General features: G+C 35.7%; 1 protein-coding gene across 2 annotated transcripts in view; it reads right to left on the reverse strand.

Moving 5' to 3' along the window:
• ube4b (ubiquitination factor E4B, UFD2 homolog (S. cerevisiae)) overlaps positions 1 to 15,696 on the reverse strand; it is a 30,043-nt gene that overhangs the window by 10,248 nt on the left and 4,099 nt on the right. The window contains exons 3-16 of one of the 2 annotated variants that reach the window (XM_051879007.1): positions 14,224 to 14,359; positions 13,745 to 13,832; positions 12,735 to 12,879; positions 12,430 to 12,655; positions 11,889 to 12,272; positions 9,700 to 9,810; positions 7,272 to 7,413; positions 5,533 to 5,633; positions 4,851 to 4,965; positions 2,941 to 3,024; positions 2,675 to 2,731; positions 2,474 to 2,590; positions 2,268 to 2,366; positions 14 to 127 (exon numbers count right to left, since the gene is read on the reverse strand). In XM_051879007.1, coding sequence (XP_051734967.1) covers positions 14 to 127; positions 2,268 to 2,366; positions 2,474 to 2,590; positions 2,675 to 2,731; positions 2,941 to 3,024; positions 4,851 to 4,965; positions 5,533 to 5,633; positions 7,272 to 7,413; positions 9,700 to 9,810; positions 11,889 to 12,272; positions 12,430 to 12,655; positions 12,735 to 12,879; positions 13,745 to 13,832; positions 14,224 to 14,359 — 1,919 coding nt within the window. The remainder of the gene's footprint in view (positions 1 to 13; positions 128 to 2,267; positions 2,367 to 2,473; positions 2,591 to 2,674; positions 2,732 to 2,940; positions 3,025 to 4,850; positions 4,966 to 5,532; positions 5,634 to 7,271; positions 7,414 to 9,699; positions 9,811 to 11,888; positions 12,273 to 12,429; positions 12,656 to 12,734; positions 12,880 to 13,744; positions 13,833 to 14,223; positions 14,360 to 15,696) is intronic. The other variant, XM_051879008.1, reaches the window with a different exon arrangement.

Genomic DNA, 15,696 nt, shown 5'->3' on the forward strand with positions numbered 1-15,696 from the left:
TAAGCAGACATACCTGCATCTGAGCCTTTTTCACATTACGATTCACCAGAGCTGCCATGTAGCTCAAAGCTGCTTCCCTTGTCTCTCCATTCAATAAGATGTTGTGCAGGATTTTAAACAGATCTCCCTAGAAAACCAACATCAATGCACACAGAATTACAAAATATATTTTTTTTTTCTTCCCTTTCAAAGATGTCACTAAATCTCATTTCGGCAGCACATTTGAACATTTCATCTGGATGCCAACATTTAAGACATGTATTACATCAGAAGTTTAAGTTAAAATATCTATTAGTGATAATAGTGGTCGGTGAATTTATGTTGAATGTTCAAATGTTTTATGTAAATGTAATATTATTATTATTATTATTTGGAGGGAATCATTATTGAACAATTTAATATTACAAAATAACTCCATGAATTAGATATGTGAATAACACCACTGAATCATTTTTTATAGATTATTTGATTTAGTATTTTATCCTCATCAATATTTATAATAGGGCTGCCCTCGACTAAAGATTTTTCTGGTCGACTAGCAGTCGTTCATTTGAAGTGATTAGTCGACTAATTGCACGTTTATTAATAAACCATATAAATCATAATAAAGAGCCTTTAATGCCTACATACCCTAATCAGCATTGAAGCGCGCACATAAAGCTTGCCACAGCGCACCGGCAGAAGTAATGATCATGAATTCGTTAGGGGAAAACACCAAGGAGACTGCTTTAACATTTTAATAATTAATTGATAAACTACTGTTTTCTATATTTTTGGTTGCAGTGATGAAGTTGACGATGCTGACTCGTCATCTCCGCAGTAGCGGTTTCATACGGATTACAAAACCTGACAATATTTGTTTTCCATTTGAATTGGTTCATTTAAAAAGTAGACATTTCAGTTTCTATAGATATATTTTTTTATGTCTATGAGGCAAGTTTACATGGAGTTTCGGTTCTTTTTTTTCTTTTTTTGGCATGCTCAAGTTCACAAAGAGAGAAGGCAGAAATCGCACCGTTTGCTTTCATTATTTTACAAAAGCACAATGTCTTGTTATCATGAGTGCACACAAATAAAAGTAGACTCTTCACAGATTCAAAAGATGTATTACTCTTATCTGTATGAACAAAAATGAGCATTTGAATGTCCTGCCCGATGTACTATTATTACCACAAAGACCAGCTGTTAAAGGATTAGTTCACTTTCATATAAAATTTTCCTGATAATTTTCTCACCCCCATGTCATCCAAGATGTTCATGTCTTTCTTTCTTCAGTCAAAAAGAAATTAAGGTTTTTGATGAAAAAATGACCGATCGTTTCACTAGATAAGACCCTTATTCCTCGTCTGGTATCGTTTAAAGCCCTTTGAAGCTGTACTGAAACTGTAATTTTGACCTTCAACTGTTTGGAGGCCACTGAAGTCCATTATAAGGAGAAAAATCCTGGAATGTTTTCATCAAAAACCTTAATTTCTTTTCGACTGAAGAAAGAAAGACATGAACATCTTGGATGACATAGGGGTGAGTAAATTATCAGGAAAATTTTATATGAAAGTGAACTAATCCTTTAACGATCTGTCCGTAACAGACTGCGTGACTTCGCCACTTCCTGTGGAAATTTTTTTCTCTGCGACTAATAACATTTTAGTCGACTAAACCTCTTCTCGTCGACTAACGGTTAGTCAACTATTAGTCGACTTTCAACTTATGTAGTCAAATTATGTTTGTTTTATACTTTTTTCATTCCTGTTCTGAATAACTGTTATGGAAAGATGGGAACTAAAATACATGTATATAGTGTTTATTATGTTTGTTAATTTTTTTCTTTTATTTATCGGTATTTTACATTATTTCCTGAATGAAACTTATACACCAATGCGACTTACCCTGGGGTGGGGGGATGGGGGATCTCTCAATGCAATTTTGACCTTTTTGTGACTTACAGTCAGCAACTTATTTTCCGGAGTATATATATAATATTTCAATTTTAGTATTCAAAATGAATTCTGAATATTTTATTATAAATTCTGTGAAAAGTTTACTTGGAGCAGGCTTCTTGGGATATGTTACCCCATGCTAAATACTTATCTAACAGTTAAAAATTAACAATACATGCACATTCACATGAAATTATACTTTTTATAATCATATAAGAAAGGCAAAAACTGAAGCCTCCACTTGCACCTCTGCTCTATAAAAAGAATATTCCCCCAATATTGGAGCAGCTCATTAAAAATCTATGAGTATGTGATATGATGGTCACTCACCCTGGCAGACTCCAGATAATGCTGCAGTGACTGGCTGACCACACGGGTGTTCTCCATAGTGATGGCAGGGCCAGAGAAGTACTTGTCTCCCACTTTAGTCTACAGACCAGCATAACAGACATAAAAATAAACAACTTTCCTGCTGTTATTATTCATCGATGCTGCACTCTGTATTAGTCTTATTTGTTTTAGGTAAAATGACTTACGTCATCCTCAGCAAACACAGAAAGACTGAAGAATGCTCCGAGGAAGGAGAGTCTTTGAATTTCTCTTCCTGTCCCAGGACTGAGAGGGTCAGGACACCACAATGGCAGAGAGGTGATCTAAAAATACACATAGACAGACAGTATTAACAGCGAACTGCATAACCTGACTGGCTTGAATTCGTAAGCTTTTACAAAACCTACCAAATTGCATACAGGGTGAGTCTTCCCGAACTTGATTTCACAGAGCTCAGCCAAAGCCTGTAAAACAACATAATATAAGTCATAGACAAGAAACATGAGTCTAAAGTCTTTCACAGATTCAGCAGAGCAGTTTACTGTGTGGAAAACATGTCTGGAAGATCAGAGATATCTAACAGTGTTAATATATAAATCAAGGAAGCTTGTTTGCTCCTCACATGCCTGATAATGGTCTTATTATGCTTTTAAAAAAACAAGTGGTCTCTTACCATCAGAGGAAACTTGAAGTTGTCACTGTCAAAAGAACATTCTTTTACAGCTAAAGCAAGCCCTTGAAGAATGGGAACAAAGATCTGAAAGAACAACAACATTAATCAAACCAGAACGAAAGTTCCACACCTTTTCTTTGAGCTAAATTGACTTCCTAGCCAAGACTTTCAACCAGCTGACAGCAAGGTAATTTTTTTAGTCGATGCATGAAGTCAGTTCTCCTCAATTTCAGATGCCCTTGCAGAGCAAATACAGGTTTGGTTCATCATTTTAAAGCAGAAAGAATGAATTTTGAAAAGTATACACTACTGTTCAAAATGTTGGTAAGATTTTTTTAATGTTTTTGAAAGAAGTCTCTTATGTTTACCAAGGCTACATTAGTTTGACCAAAAATACACTACTATTTATACTACCGGTCAAAAGTTTGGAAACATTACTATTCTTAATGTTTTGGAACGAAGTCTCTTATGCTCATTAATGCTGCATTTATTTCATAATAAATACAGAAAAAACAATAATATTGTGAAATATTATTACAATATAATTTATTTCTGTGATCAAAGCTGAATTTTCAGCATCATTACTCCAATCCTCAGTGTCACATGATCCTTCAGAAATCATTCTAATATGCTGATTTATTATCAATGTTGGAAACAGTTGTGTTGCTTAATATTATTTTATAACCTGTGATACTTTTTCAGGATTCATTGATGAATAAAAGGTTAAAAAGAACAGCATTTATTCAAAATATAAATCTTTACTATCACTTTTTATCAATTTAACACATCCGTGCTGAATAAAAGTATTCATTTCTTACAAAAAAAAAAAAAGAAAGAAAAAAAATTACTGACCCCAAACTTTTGAACGGTAGTGTATATTGTTACAAAAGATTTCTATTTTAAATAAATGCTGATATTTTTTAGCTTTTTATTCATCAAAGAATCCTGAAAAAGTATCACAGGTTATAAAATAATATTAAGCAGCACAACTGTTTCCAACATTGATAATAAATCATCATATTAGAATGATTTCTGAAGGATCATGTGACACTGAAGACTGGAGTAATGATGCTGACAATTCAGCTTTGCATCACAGAAATAAATTATATTTTAAAGTATATTAAAATAGAAAACCATAATTTTAAATTGTAATAATATTTCACAATATTATTGTTTTTTCTGTATTTATTATGAAATAAATGCAGCCTTAATAAGCATAAGAGACTTCGTTCAAAAACATTAAAAACAGTAATGTTTCCAAAATTTTGACTGGTAGTGTACAGTACAAAAAACAGTAAATTGTGAAATATTATCACAATTTAAAATAACCATTTTCTATTTTAATATATGTTAAAATGTGAATTATTCCTGTGATAAAGCTGAATTTTCAGCAGTCTTCTGCTTTGGTACTCGTGAAACATTTCTTTTGCAAAAAACAGCATTTATTTAAAATAAAAAAATCTTTTGAAATAATACTTTTTGTACAATGACTTTACTGTTACTTTTGTCACTTTTATCAAATGTTTAAAAATTCTTTAAAAAAAAAAATGCTAAAATAATCGTCTGAATGGTAGTGAATCTATATTTTCTCATTCATAAACTAAATATTTCTCTGCAATGTTTTGCTTCTAAAGTGTGTATTTTCTTAAAATAAATTCAAGTGGATTTTATATTTTTTAAACTAATGCAAGGTCTAAAGTGTCCACACTGGAACCACTTAATCTAATATGGATTAAAAAATGATTTCTTTTAAAATACTGAGCTGTTTTTACTAAGAACAAACAAATAAAACATTTGAAAATATGCTTAATATCACTAAGAGTTTGCCATCAATAATTAAGACCTCTTAAGCTTCAAAAGTAAAATGATGCAGCATGCAGCCTGTCTCCATAAACTGCTGCAACTCCCACCTGTTTGAACACCTCCTCCTCCTGGTGAGTCATGCGCACCAACTCCTGGATGAACCCGTACGGAAGGTTCCGGCACAGCATGTACGGAACCAGCAGGGAGGGCTGTAGAGGGGCCCTATTTGAGGGCAAAGAGATGAGGGAGGGGGCGGCAATCTCATTTAAAATATATTATGCTTGTGTGAATTAAGATTGACACCACATCATGCAACAAACTCGTTTTCACACTAGGTTTAAACTGGAGCTTGATTCTGCTCTGCTTCTCCACAGGTCTCTTTTCACACTGTATGTTTGCATCAATGCGAGTACAAGCAGCAGTAAACGTTTACTACTGTAGCTAAGGACAAAGCACCAAAAATCAGTCTTACTACCAAAGCTTAACACGTACAAAATGGAACTGCTTCCTAAAGCCAATTTATGAACAGACGTGCAGCTTTTAGAAACACTTTATACTTTAAGAGCCAAATTATATGTCATTGGTAGCAGTTGACTTCTGCAAATAATGTAGGATTGCAAAATGTAATGAAGTCCATGACAACTTTTTTAAAGAGATGTGAGCTACTGAGTTCCGAGAACAACAAACTGAATTCTAAAGGTCAAAGGTCAAATCCACACTAAGAGCTCTAGTTTGAAAATGCCTTCAAGAAACTTTAGAGTGCATTGAAAAAAGGCTGCTGTTACTGACCTGGGCTGCGTGAGGGCACCTTGAAGCACTAGTGCAGCATGGGAAATGCACTGGGAACGAATGTTGCTAAGCAGCTGACTGACAGCTGGTTGGCTGCATATCTGAAAAAGAAGGGCATATGAATAATACTCTGTCTACACAAGAAATGAACCATGATGTGTTTATGATGCATTTCAGAATGTTTACTAATAGAAACTGATCACCTGAGCTTTTCTGAAAAAATTAACTTGCTATAAAATTATTCTGATAAAGTTTTAATTGTTACAAAACTTCAAATACATATGATTAGAAACAAAAGATGAAGTTTTGATGTAAAAGTCTTTTAAATTTAAAATAAAACAAAAAAAGAAAAGAAAAGAAAAGTATTCATAATATACACTGCCAGTCAAAAGTTTGGAAACATTACTATTTTTAATGTTTTTGAACGAAGTCTCTTATGCTCATTAAGGCTGCATTTATTTCATAATAAATACAGAAAAAACAATATTGTGAAATATTATTACAATTTAAAATGATGGTTTTCTATTTTAATATACTTGAAAATACAATTTATTTCTGTGATTCAAAGCTGAATTTTCAGCATCATTACTCCAGTCTTCAGTGTCACATGATCCTTCAGAAATCATTCTAATATGCTGATTTATTATCAATGTTGAAAACAGTTGTGTTGCTTAATATTTTTTTGGAACCTGTGATACTTTTTCAGGATTCATTGATGAATAAAAAGGTTAAAAAGAACAGCATTTATTCAAAATATAAATCTTTTCTAACAATATAAATCTTTACTATCACTTTTTATCAATTTAACACATCCGTGCTGAATAAAAGTATTAATTTCTTTCAAAAAAATTTAAAAAAATAAATTACTGACCCCAAACTTTTGAACGGTAGTGTATATTGTTACAAAAGATTTCTATTTTAAATAAATGCTGATATTTTTTTAACTTTTTATTCATCAAAGAATCCTGAAAAAGAATCACAGGTTATAAAATAATATTAAGCAGCACAACCGTTTCCAACATTGATAATAAATCATCATATTACAATGATTTCTGAAGGATCATGTGACACTGAAGACTGGAGTAATGATGCTGACAATTCAGCTTTGCATCACAGACATAAGTTATATTTTAAAGTATATTAAAATAGAAAACCATAATTTTAAATTGTAATAATATTCCACAATATTATTGTTTTTTCTGTATTTATTATGAAATAAATGCAGCCTTAATGAGCATAAGAGACTTCGTTCCAAAACATTAAAAATAGTAATGCTTCCAAACTTTTGACTGGCAGTGTATATTTTCTTTCAAACAGACGGAGAGTGTTGTAACAGTGTTAGAAACTGAAACTGGTGGTTTGTGAAGCAACGTGCTGCAACACTTTTGCTGTAGACAGCTAAATTGATTAAAATAGGGGCAAATTAGTTTTGACACGCATGCCTAGTGTAGACAGGGCGATACAACGACAAAACACAACATGAAAGACTCATGCCAATGAGGGAATTACCCTAGGCTTGACAAGACATGTTTTGTCTTTCGCTTTCACATTTTTAACACCTCCACCTCTCCTCGGACCTACTGACTAATGTGTTCCTGATATACCGCTAAAATAATGGTGTATTTCCTTGTAACTCTTGATACACTGGAAAATAATTCTGATGTCTGTGTTATTGAACATGATACGTAGGAATTGAATCATGCTGTAGAAATGTGTGCTTAATGTTTATCAGCAGCTACCTTTGGGGCCTTCCTCTCTTCCATTCCCACACTGTCAAAACGCTCGATGAGGTAGTTGAGCATCTCCGTCTCTTTACAGGACTCTATGGTAAAGCGGTCACTACCTGAGTCACCAGTCATCCCCCCTCCGGACGCACCCAGGCTAGAGAGAGAGAAAGAAAAAGTTATGAGGAATAAACATTCCCCTCAATAAAAGAGCTTACATGGTGTAGATGAACCTTCAGGGGAAAAACCCAAACTGAGAAAATAACCAAAACCACATTGCTTTAGCCACCCAGAGAAATAACTTTCATAATTAAATGTTTCCCCTTTTCTCTACCCACCAACCTTTCAAAATTATTATCTTTAGAACAGCTATGACATCAGAAATAAATTAAGGTTTCTCTCTATTTCAAGCAATGGTTAGAACAAACTTTACCCCACAACGCAAGCAGAGTTTGGTGATCAGAGGCACGATAAATCATGTTGCCCATTTTACACTACCATTCAATAGTTTGGGGTCAGTAAGATTTTTTTTTTTTTTAATAATTTAATACATTTATTCAGCAATGACACATTAAATTGATCAAAAGTGACAGTAAAGGCTGTAACATTGCGACAAAAGCTTTCTATTTCAAATAAATGCTGTTATTTTTATCAAAGAATCATGAAAGAAAAAAAAAAAAAAATCACGGTTTCCACAAAAATATTAAGCAGCTGTTTCCACATTAATAATAAGATTCTTGAGCACTTATAGAATAATTTCTGAAGGATCATGTGACACTAAAAAAATGAAGTAATGGCTGCTGAAAAATTAACTTTTGCCATTACAGGAATAAATCACATCTAAAAACACATGAAAAGAGAAAATAGTTCAATTGTAATGTTTTACAATGCATTTTTTTTTTTTTAATTTATATTATTTTTGATAAAAAAATAAATAAAATGAAGCCTGGGTAAGAATAAGAGAAAAAAAAAAAAAAACATTGACCCCAAAATTAAACCGTAGTTTATGTACAAATGTCTCCAAAAGGAGCCCTAAATGTATTTTACATTTACTATAGATTATAGAAATTTCAAAATTTCTGCAATCTTTAGTAACTTTTCATAGCTTAAAGGGTTAGTTCACCCAAAAATGAAAATTCTGTCATTAATTACTCACCCTCGTATCGTTCCAAACCAGTAAGACCTTCGTTCATCTTTGGAACACAACTTAAGATATTTTTGATGAAAAAATATCTTTAGTATTGTATTAGTATTAAAAATAGCTTAGTATTGGCCGACACTGTTCACATGAGCACCACATGCATGTGATGCTGACAGGAGCCGGCCAATAATGAGTCAGCGTTCTGACGTAGAATCCGGAAGCGCTGCACTGTGTTTGCTACGTCAACAGCGTAGGCGACTGACATGGAAGAGAAGAAATTGTTGAATAAAGTCATTATTTGTGTTTTGTTTTTGCGCACTAAGAGTATTCTCGTCGGTTCATAACATTAAGGTTGAACCACTGTGGTCACATGGACTATTTTAATGATGTCTTTACTACCTTTCTGGACCTTGAAAGTGGTAATAACGTTGTGGTCTATCGTAGGCCAGAAAGCTCACGGATTTCATCAAAAAATATCTTAATTTGCGTTCCGAAGATGAACGAAGGTCTTATGGGTGTGGAACAACATGAAGGTGAGTAATTAATGACAAAATTCTCATTTCTGGGTGAACAAAGAGAACTTTTTTTTTACAATTTAAAAAAAAAAAAAAAAAAAAATCCCAGATATTTCCAGATTTCCCATGAATGTACAAATGTACAAATATTATGTGGTCACATGCATTTCGAACTAACTACCACTGTGATTTGAGTAATTGGAACACAAAATGTTTTGGTCTCAGTTTACACCTATATTTAGCGCTGACCATTTGTCATTGGATCCCTTGAGATGGATGTTAATACCATGTGTAAATGACACTAAAGCGTATGACATGAGACCAACAAAAGCAGGCCTCTAATATCTGTGTTCCCCCCGCAGGTCTTTGGTCACGAGACAGCATGCATTAGTGAACTCTAGGGTGAGACAACACTCCACAGCAGGCATCTGGCTCTCATTAGTTCTGTTATACAGTCAGCTAGCATAATCTGAATGCCCAACAACCAGTCCTCCACCACCACCGTTATCCAGCACAAACGTCCTGTGTGGGAGTTTAAAGGTCTGCAGGCTCACATTTCTGCTGTGAGCTGAATGGGCCTAAAAAGTCCTTGTGCAATGCACACGATTTGAGCTGACAGCAAAGAAAAGCGAGAGAAATGCTGATTTTGTCAACCTGATGAGATCAAACTCCACTATTTGGTGTGTGTCTCTCTTTTTGCCATCGCAGTGCCAACATTGGGCACAGCGGGCTGTTGTTAGTGGCCAGGCAGCACGCTGAAGCATGCAACACACTTTGGCACTGATACCTGGACCCAAACTGAACCCCTGAAAAATCCTCCTCTTCCTCTTCCTCCAGCTCTTCATCACTGCTGTCCTGAGGTAAGTCGGACAGGGCGAAGAAGAGGAGGGAGAAAGGGCTGGTGCGGCCACAGTGTGTAAATGAAAGCAGACAGATAGACTGAATGAAAACACAAAGACTACAAAATCGATGCAACTTCACATCTAATAGGGTGCCATATCTATTTAAATTTATTGGTATCAGCCAAAAATGGATATTTACATGCTCATTTTCATTATTGTTACATGTAGATTACCTGTTAAACAAGTTAAGTACATTTTTATAAAATGCCTATAATTTAATAAAAGGGTTAGTTTACCCAAAAATGAAAATTCTGTCATTAATTACTCACCCTCATGTCGTTCCAAACCCATAAGACTTTCGTTCAACTTCGGAACGCAAATTAAGATCTTTTTGATGAAATCTGAGCGATTTCTGTCCCTCTATAAACAGCTACGCAACTACCACTTTTACTCTTCAAAAAGTTCATAAAGAGATCACGAAACTAATCCATGTGACTAATCCATAGTCAAAACAGAACAGATTTAATTTAGGCTAAACCAAATTTTGACTAAACCACTCAATTCATATGCATTAATTTTCCAATCTCTTTATGAACTTTTTGAAGAGTAAAAGTAGTTGCGTAGCTGTCTATGGAGGGAGAGAAATCTCTCAGATTTCATCAAAAAGATCTTCATTTGTGTTTTGAAGATGAACGAAAGTCTTACAGGTTTAGAATGACATGAGGGTGAGTGATTAATGACAGAATTTTCATTTTTGGATGAACTAACCCTTTAAATGCCATTTTTAGCAAGCCTTCAAAGCCGTTTTTTTTTTTTTTTCATATTTCACATTAAAATGTGATGCCTTACTTCGCCTGTGGCAATTAAAACAATGTATTTTTTGTTCATTTATTTTGACAAATTAGTACAACATTTTAATAACTGCCACTTATTGGTTATTAGAGCTGGGACAATACATCGATTTGCGATACAATAAATCTGGAGCGATTCTGATATTTTCTGATGTATCGCGATTCTCTCTCGAATCGATTCTGAGCTTAGTTTTTAACAGCAGATGGCACTACGTGCTTTAGAAACACCCGTACTCTGCTTGCTTCCAGTTCCTTTACACACACCACTTAAACCTAAAATAATCATTTATAAAGTTCGAAAAGGTTGAAGTGAAATACAAGGGTGTTTGCAGTGTTTACATTAATCTTGCGTCATAAAAGCATTCTGAGCCGAGGTGCAAGTTTATTTAACCACTTACATGACTCAGCCGAACACAGCACTCTCCAGCACTCTTTGTGAGCATTTGAGTGTGCAGTTAAAAACTAGCCTAGCGCACCATCTGTTGTTAAAACTAAGCTCAGAATCGATTAGAGAGAAAATATCAGAATCGATCCAGAATCCTTGTATCGAGAATTGATGTATTGTCCTCACAGCCCTAACAATTATTGCTCATAACATGAAAATAATTATGGCTTTTGGTGCTTTGGTTACCTGGTGTGTTACAAAATGTTTAATTTATTGCTATCAGTAGATATCAGATATTTAATTGTGCATGCTCATTTTCTCTATTTTTACACAAAGACTACCGGTTAAACATGATATAAAGTACATTTTAAAAAATATCTATAAATTTAATAATACTGTTAAAAGTAATTTGTAGCAAATCTTAAAATGAATATAGATTTTTCATATTGTATGAAAAATGTTGTGATGCCTTAATTCACTTATGGCATTTAAAATTATGATTTTACTTTAGTTTTTATTATAAATATATTTTGACAAAATAGTGTAACATTTTAATATCTGTCACTTATCAGTTATCGCACATAACACGAAAATAATTAGCGGCTTATTAGTGCTTTGGTCACCTGGTGAGTGAAAACACAGACAGATAGATTAAATCAGGGGTCAGCAATGTCGAACCTGGAGAGCCGCTGTCCTGCAGAGTTGAGCTCCAACCCTGAAAAAAAAAAAAAAACTCACCTGCATTGATTAGCTTGTTCAGGTGTGTTTGATTAGGGTTGGAGCTAAACTCTGCAAGACAGCGGATCTCCGGTACCAACGTTGCCTATCCCTGGACTAAATGAAAACAAAGACTACAAAGTCAATGTAACTTCACATCTAACAGGGTGAAAAAAGGTACCTAGAGGGCATCCGGGCAGCTAGTGCAGTCCGTCTGGCCATAGTGCTGGGGGAGCCGGGGAGGAGGGGTAAAGGTGTGGAGGTTTGGGTGTTAGGGTGTCTGGGGGAAGGGCTGGAGGATATACCTGACGTTGTAGGGGGCGTAAGCGTACCAGATGGAGTAGATCTGGGGCTTGGGCTTATGGGGATGGATGAGCTAAGGGAGTAGGGCCTGTATCTCTGGGAGATGGGCAGTGGGGCGGATGGAGAGGGAAGGCTGGCAGGAGGGCGAGAGGCCGGAGGACTGGGGGGAACCGGGAAGGCGGCTGCAGAAGCCGGTGGGACAGATGGAGCACTCATTCTGGCAGAGCTCAGAGCAAGTGGGTTTGGGCTACTATCGTAAAGACTGAAAACAACAAAGACATTGATGAAAATGAAGAAGGAAACACAGAAAATAGTAGGAAATTTAAAGAGAAATCAAGGATGTGAGACAAAGGGGTGTAGGTGGATATGTAGGTGGGTACATAATTCATTTTAAAGATATTGCCAGCTATCACACTTGCCTGGAAAGTGAGCTGGCACCAAATGAACCAGCACAGGGCATCATGGGACTGGCACTCTGGCTGGAGGGTGGGATGAGAGTCAGGTGACGGTCTGGGGATCTGGCAGCAGTAATTGGCTGAGATGTGGCAGTCAAGCTGGCGAATGGGTTACAGTCACGCGAGCGGGTGGACATCATGAGAGCCTCCATTAAAATCTGTCCGATCAGGTCTTTGAAGTCAGAGTAAACTAGAAAAAGAAAGCACAAAAATGCAATTCAATTACAGAAAAAGCAGCAGTCTTACACTCCATCACTCTCGGTTCATACCATCCCTAGGGTTCTTCTGGAATTCAGCAGCAAGTGAGGGGAGGAAGATGACATCACGGTCCTGTTCCTTCCAGGAAACACGCAAGATCTTACAGATGAGCTGCAGAGCCTGCTCTTCAGAGACGTCAGGATTGGATGAAGAATCCTGCAAGTATTAATGTTAGTTATAAATACATCAGATCAGCGGTTCACAATTTTAGACTCGAATGGGGGCATTGTCCAACACAATATTTGAATATTTCCTTTATTTCTGCTGTAATTATGACTTTTTTTTAATTAACAGAAACTTGAAGTACTGATATATTAAATTAACCATGATTCATTATGTGATTCCTGATGTTTCAAGAACTGTATGTTCTTCAATAAAAACAATAATTATTAAGGGAAAGGGGGAAGCATTTTCAAATCTCAAAATGAATATCCATTTTTCATACTGTATATTAAAATGTTATAATGCCTTAAAGGGTTAGTTCACAAAAAAAATGAAAATTATCCCATGATTTACTCACCCTCAAGCCATCCTAGGTGTAAATGACTATCTTCTTTCAGACGAACACAATCGGAGTTATATTAAAATAGATGCCAGAAGCTAGTTATTACAGTTAATAAAGTTTTAAATATGGATATTTTTCTTACAAAAACCCATCGCTTCACTTCAGAAGGCCTTTATTAAACCCCTGGAGCCGTATGGATTATTTTTATGATGGGTGGATGCATTTTTTTGGGCTTCAAAATCACGCCTCTCATTCACTACCATTATACAGCTTGGAAAAGCCAGGATATTTTTAAATATAACTCTGTATATGACTGAAAGACGACGACTTGAGGGTGAGTAAATCATGGGATAATTTTCATTTTTTGGTGAACTATCCCTTTAATTCACTTATGGCATTTAAAAGTATGATTTTAGTTTATTTAGACAAAATAGTTTAACATTTTAATATCTGCCACTTATCGATTATTGGCTATTGCATGAAAATAAGTAATGGCTTATTGGTGCATCAGGTTACCTTTTCAGCCAGGTTCCTTTTCTCTCTGCGATCACTGTCATCCACCTCCATATTCTCAATTCCTGAGTCCACATCTACTTGGGACATGCTGAAGACCACAAAGATGAGATCTAGCTCAAGTAGCAGTTTAAATCCCCAATTGTCAAACAATATAACTTTAGCACTGCATGTTACAATAAACGGAAGATCCAAAAACTATGCAACTAATGATAACAAAAGGGTTTACTTAATGGGTAAACTTCCAGCTGTATGCATTCATCTTTATATGCACTTGAGGGATTATGTGGCTGAAGTACAAAAGAAAAACAGAGCATTTGCATCCAACAGTAGAGAGATTCTGCAGCTTGAAAAGGTCTCGGGCATTCAGTGAGTGAGATTCAATACTTCATCTCTGGTACAATCTCAGTTTGAGCTCTTATGTCATGCTCTATCTTTGAATAGGAGTTCAGAGAGGACAAAGGTTCAAGACTATCTCTCACCTCTTCTCGCAGGAGGCTGTGTCAATGTCCATGCTCTGAGAGCGGGACAGGGATTGGGACTGCGTCTCCAGGCTGTTAGATGGAGAGCTGGAGAGCGAACTGACGCCCTCGCTGCTCTGGCTGCGGTAAGCAACCCCTGTAGTAATGGAGAGCACAAATGGAAGCACTGTGTTTGAGTACGAACCTGCTGATTGTGTCATGGAAAAAATTGGCTAAGCTGCAATCAAGCTCAAGAAAAACTTTCATGGCTGAAATACAAACCGCATACTTGAAGTTTAACCAAGAAGCATTTCACACAATAAAAAAATGGCTCTCTACATATCACTATATCTTCCATGATTTGCAAACACTTATCTAAAAATTGGAATTCTGGGCCTCTTTTACTCATAAAACAAGCATAGAGTCAGAGAACAAAGACAAGAACAACATTTGCGATTCTTGACGCGTATACCAGTGCAGCACAGTGTATCGATGTAAATTTTAAAACAATGGACCAATTAAATGAATCTGAGGGTGTGGTTAGGATCTCAAGAGTATTATGAGAGTTATATAAACATGCGATCACATTTGCCATTGTCACTTCGATAGGAATCCATACATTCGTGAATTCCCCGTGAGGACTAAAGATTTCGCGAATTCGTCGCATTGACCAACAGAAAGCTGCTTGGCTTGAAAGTGACTTCTGTGTGAGCTTTGCTTCCTACATCACCACACTGACAATTTTCACCAAATTTATAAATGTGCCTTCTGTTTCATTAAGCTTTAATGCAAGAACTCTATCTCGTGTAAACAGACTAACAGCACTTTGTTATGTCTTTGGTGTTAATGCAAGTAAAAACAAATGAACAGATGCAGGAAGGCACAATCAATCATATTTTAATATGCTAATATGTTTTGTTTTTTTTAGTTACAATTAAGAATGCAATTATTACAATGGAATCATTAAAGTCCCCCTGAAATCAAATTTATCTTTTAGTATGAATACGTTAGCCTTAAAGTTATAAATAAGCTGGTGTGTTCCAAAACAATGACAAAATCGAATTTAGGAGATATAAGGATTCAAAACTAACAGTCTAATTTCTGCTAAATTGGATCACGGATTTTCATGACATCACTGTGGACTTCAGCTTCTCATCAGATCTTCTGTCCAATCAAATGCTCTCAAGAATCTAAAGCGTCCCGCCCCATACATAATAAATAGACGCTGAAGCTGCGGCTGAAATCGGTCACTTGGTCACAGATTTACTATTTTCTACCTGGTGAGTGGCACATAGTGCACTATAGAGCGAATAAGGAACGATTAAGACAATGCTTTCCATTGAGGCGAATGAAGTCTGGTTTCACACTAGCGTTACGCACACCGCAGCACCCACAGTCTGCTCCGGTCCAGAGACACGATAGCACAGAACGGATCATAACCGCGAGTCAGCTCAGATCACAAAATGAACCGGACACATTTAAATTCTGCACAGA

The sequence above is a fragment of the Ctenopharyngodon idella genome, chromosome 22, assembly GCF_019924925.1.
Source record: "Ctenopharyngodon idella isolate HZGC_01 chromosome 22, HZGC01, whole genome shotgun sequence".
In the NCBI taxonomy this organism is placed as follows: Eukaryota; Metazoa; Chordata; class Actinopteri; order Cypriniformes; family Xenocyprididae; genus Ctenopharyngodon; species Ctenopharyngodon idella.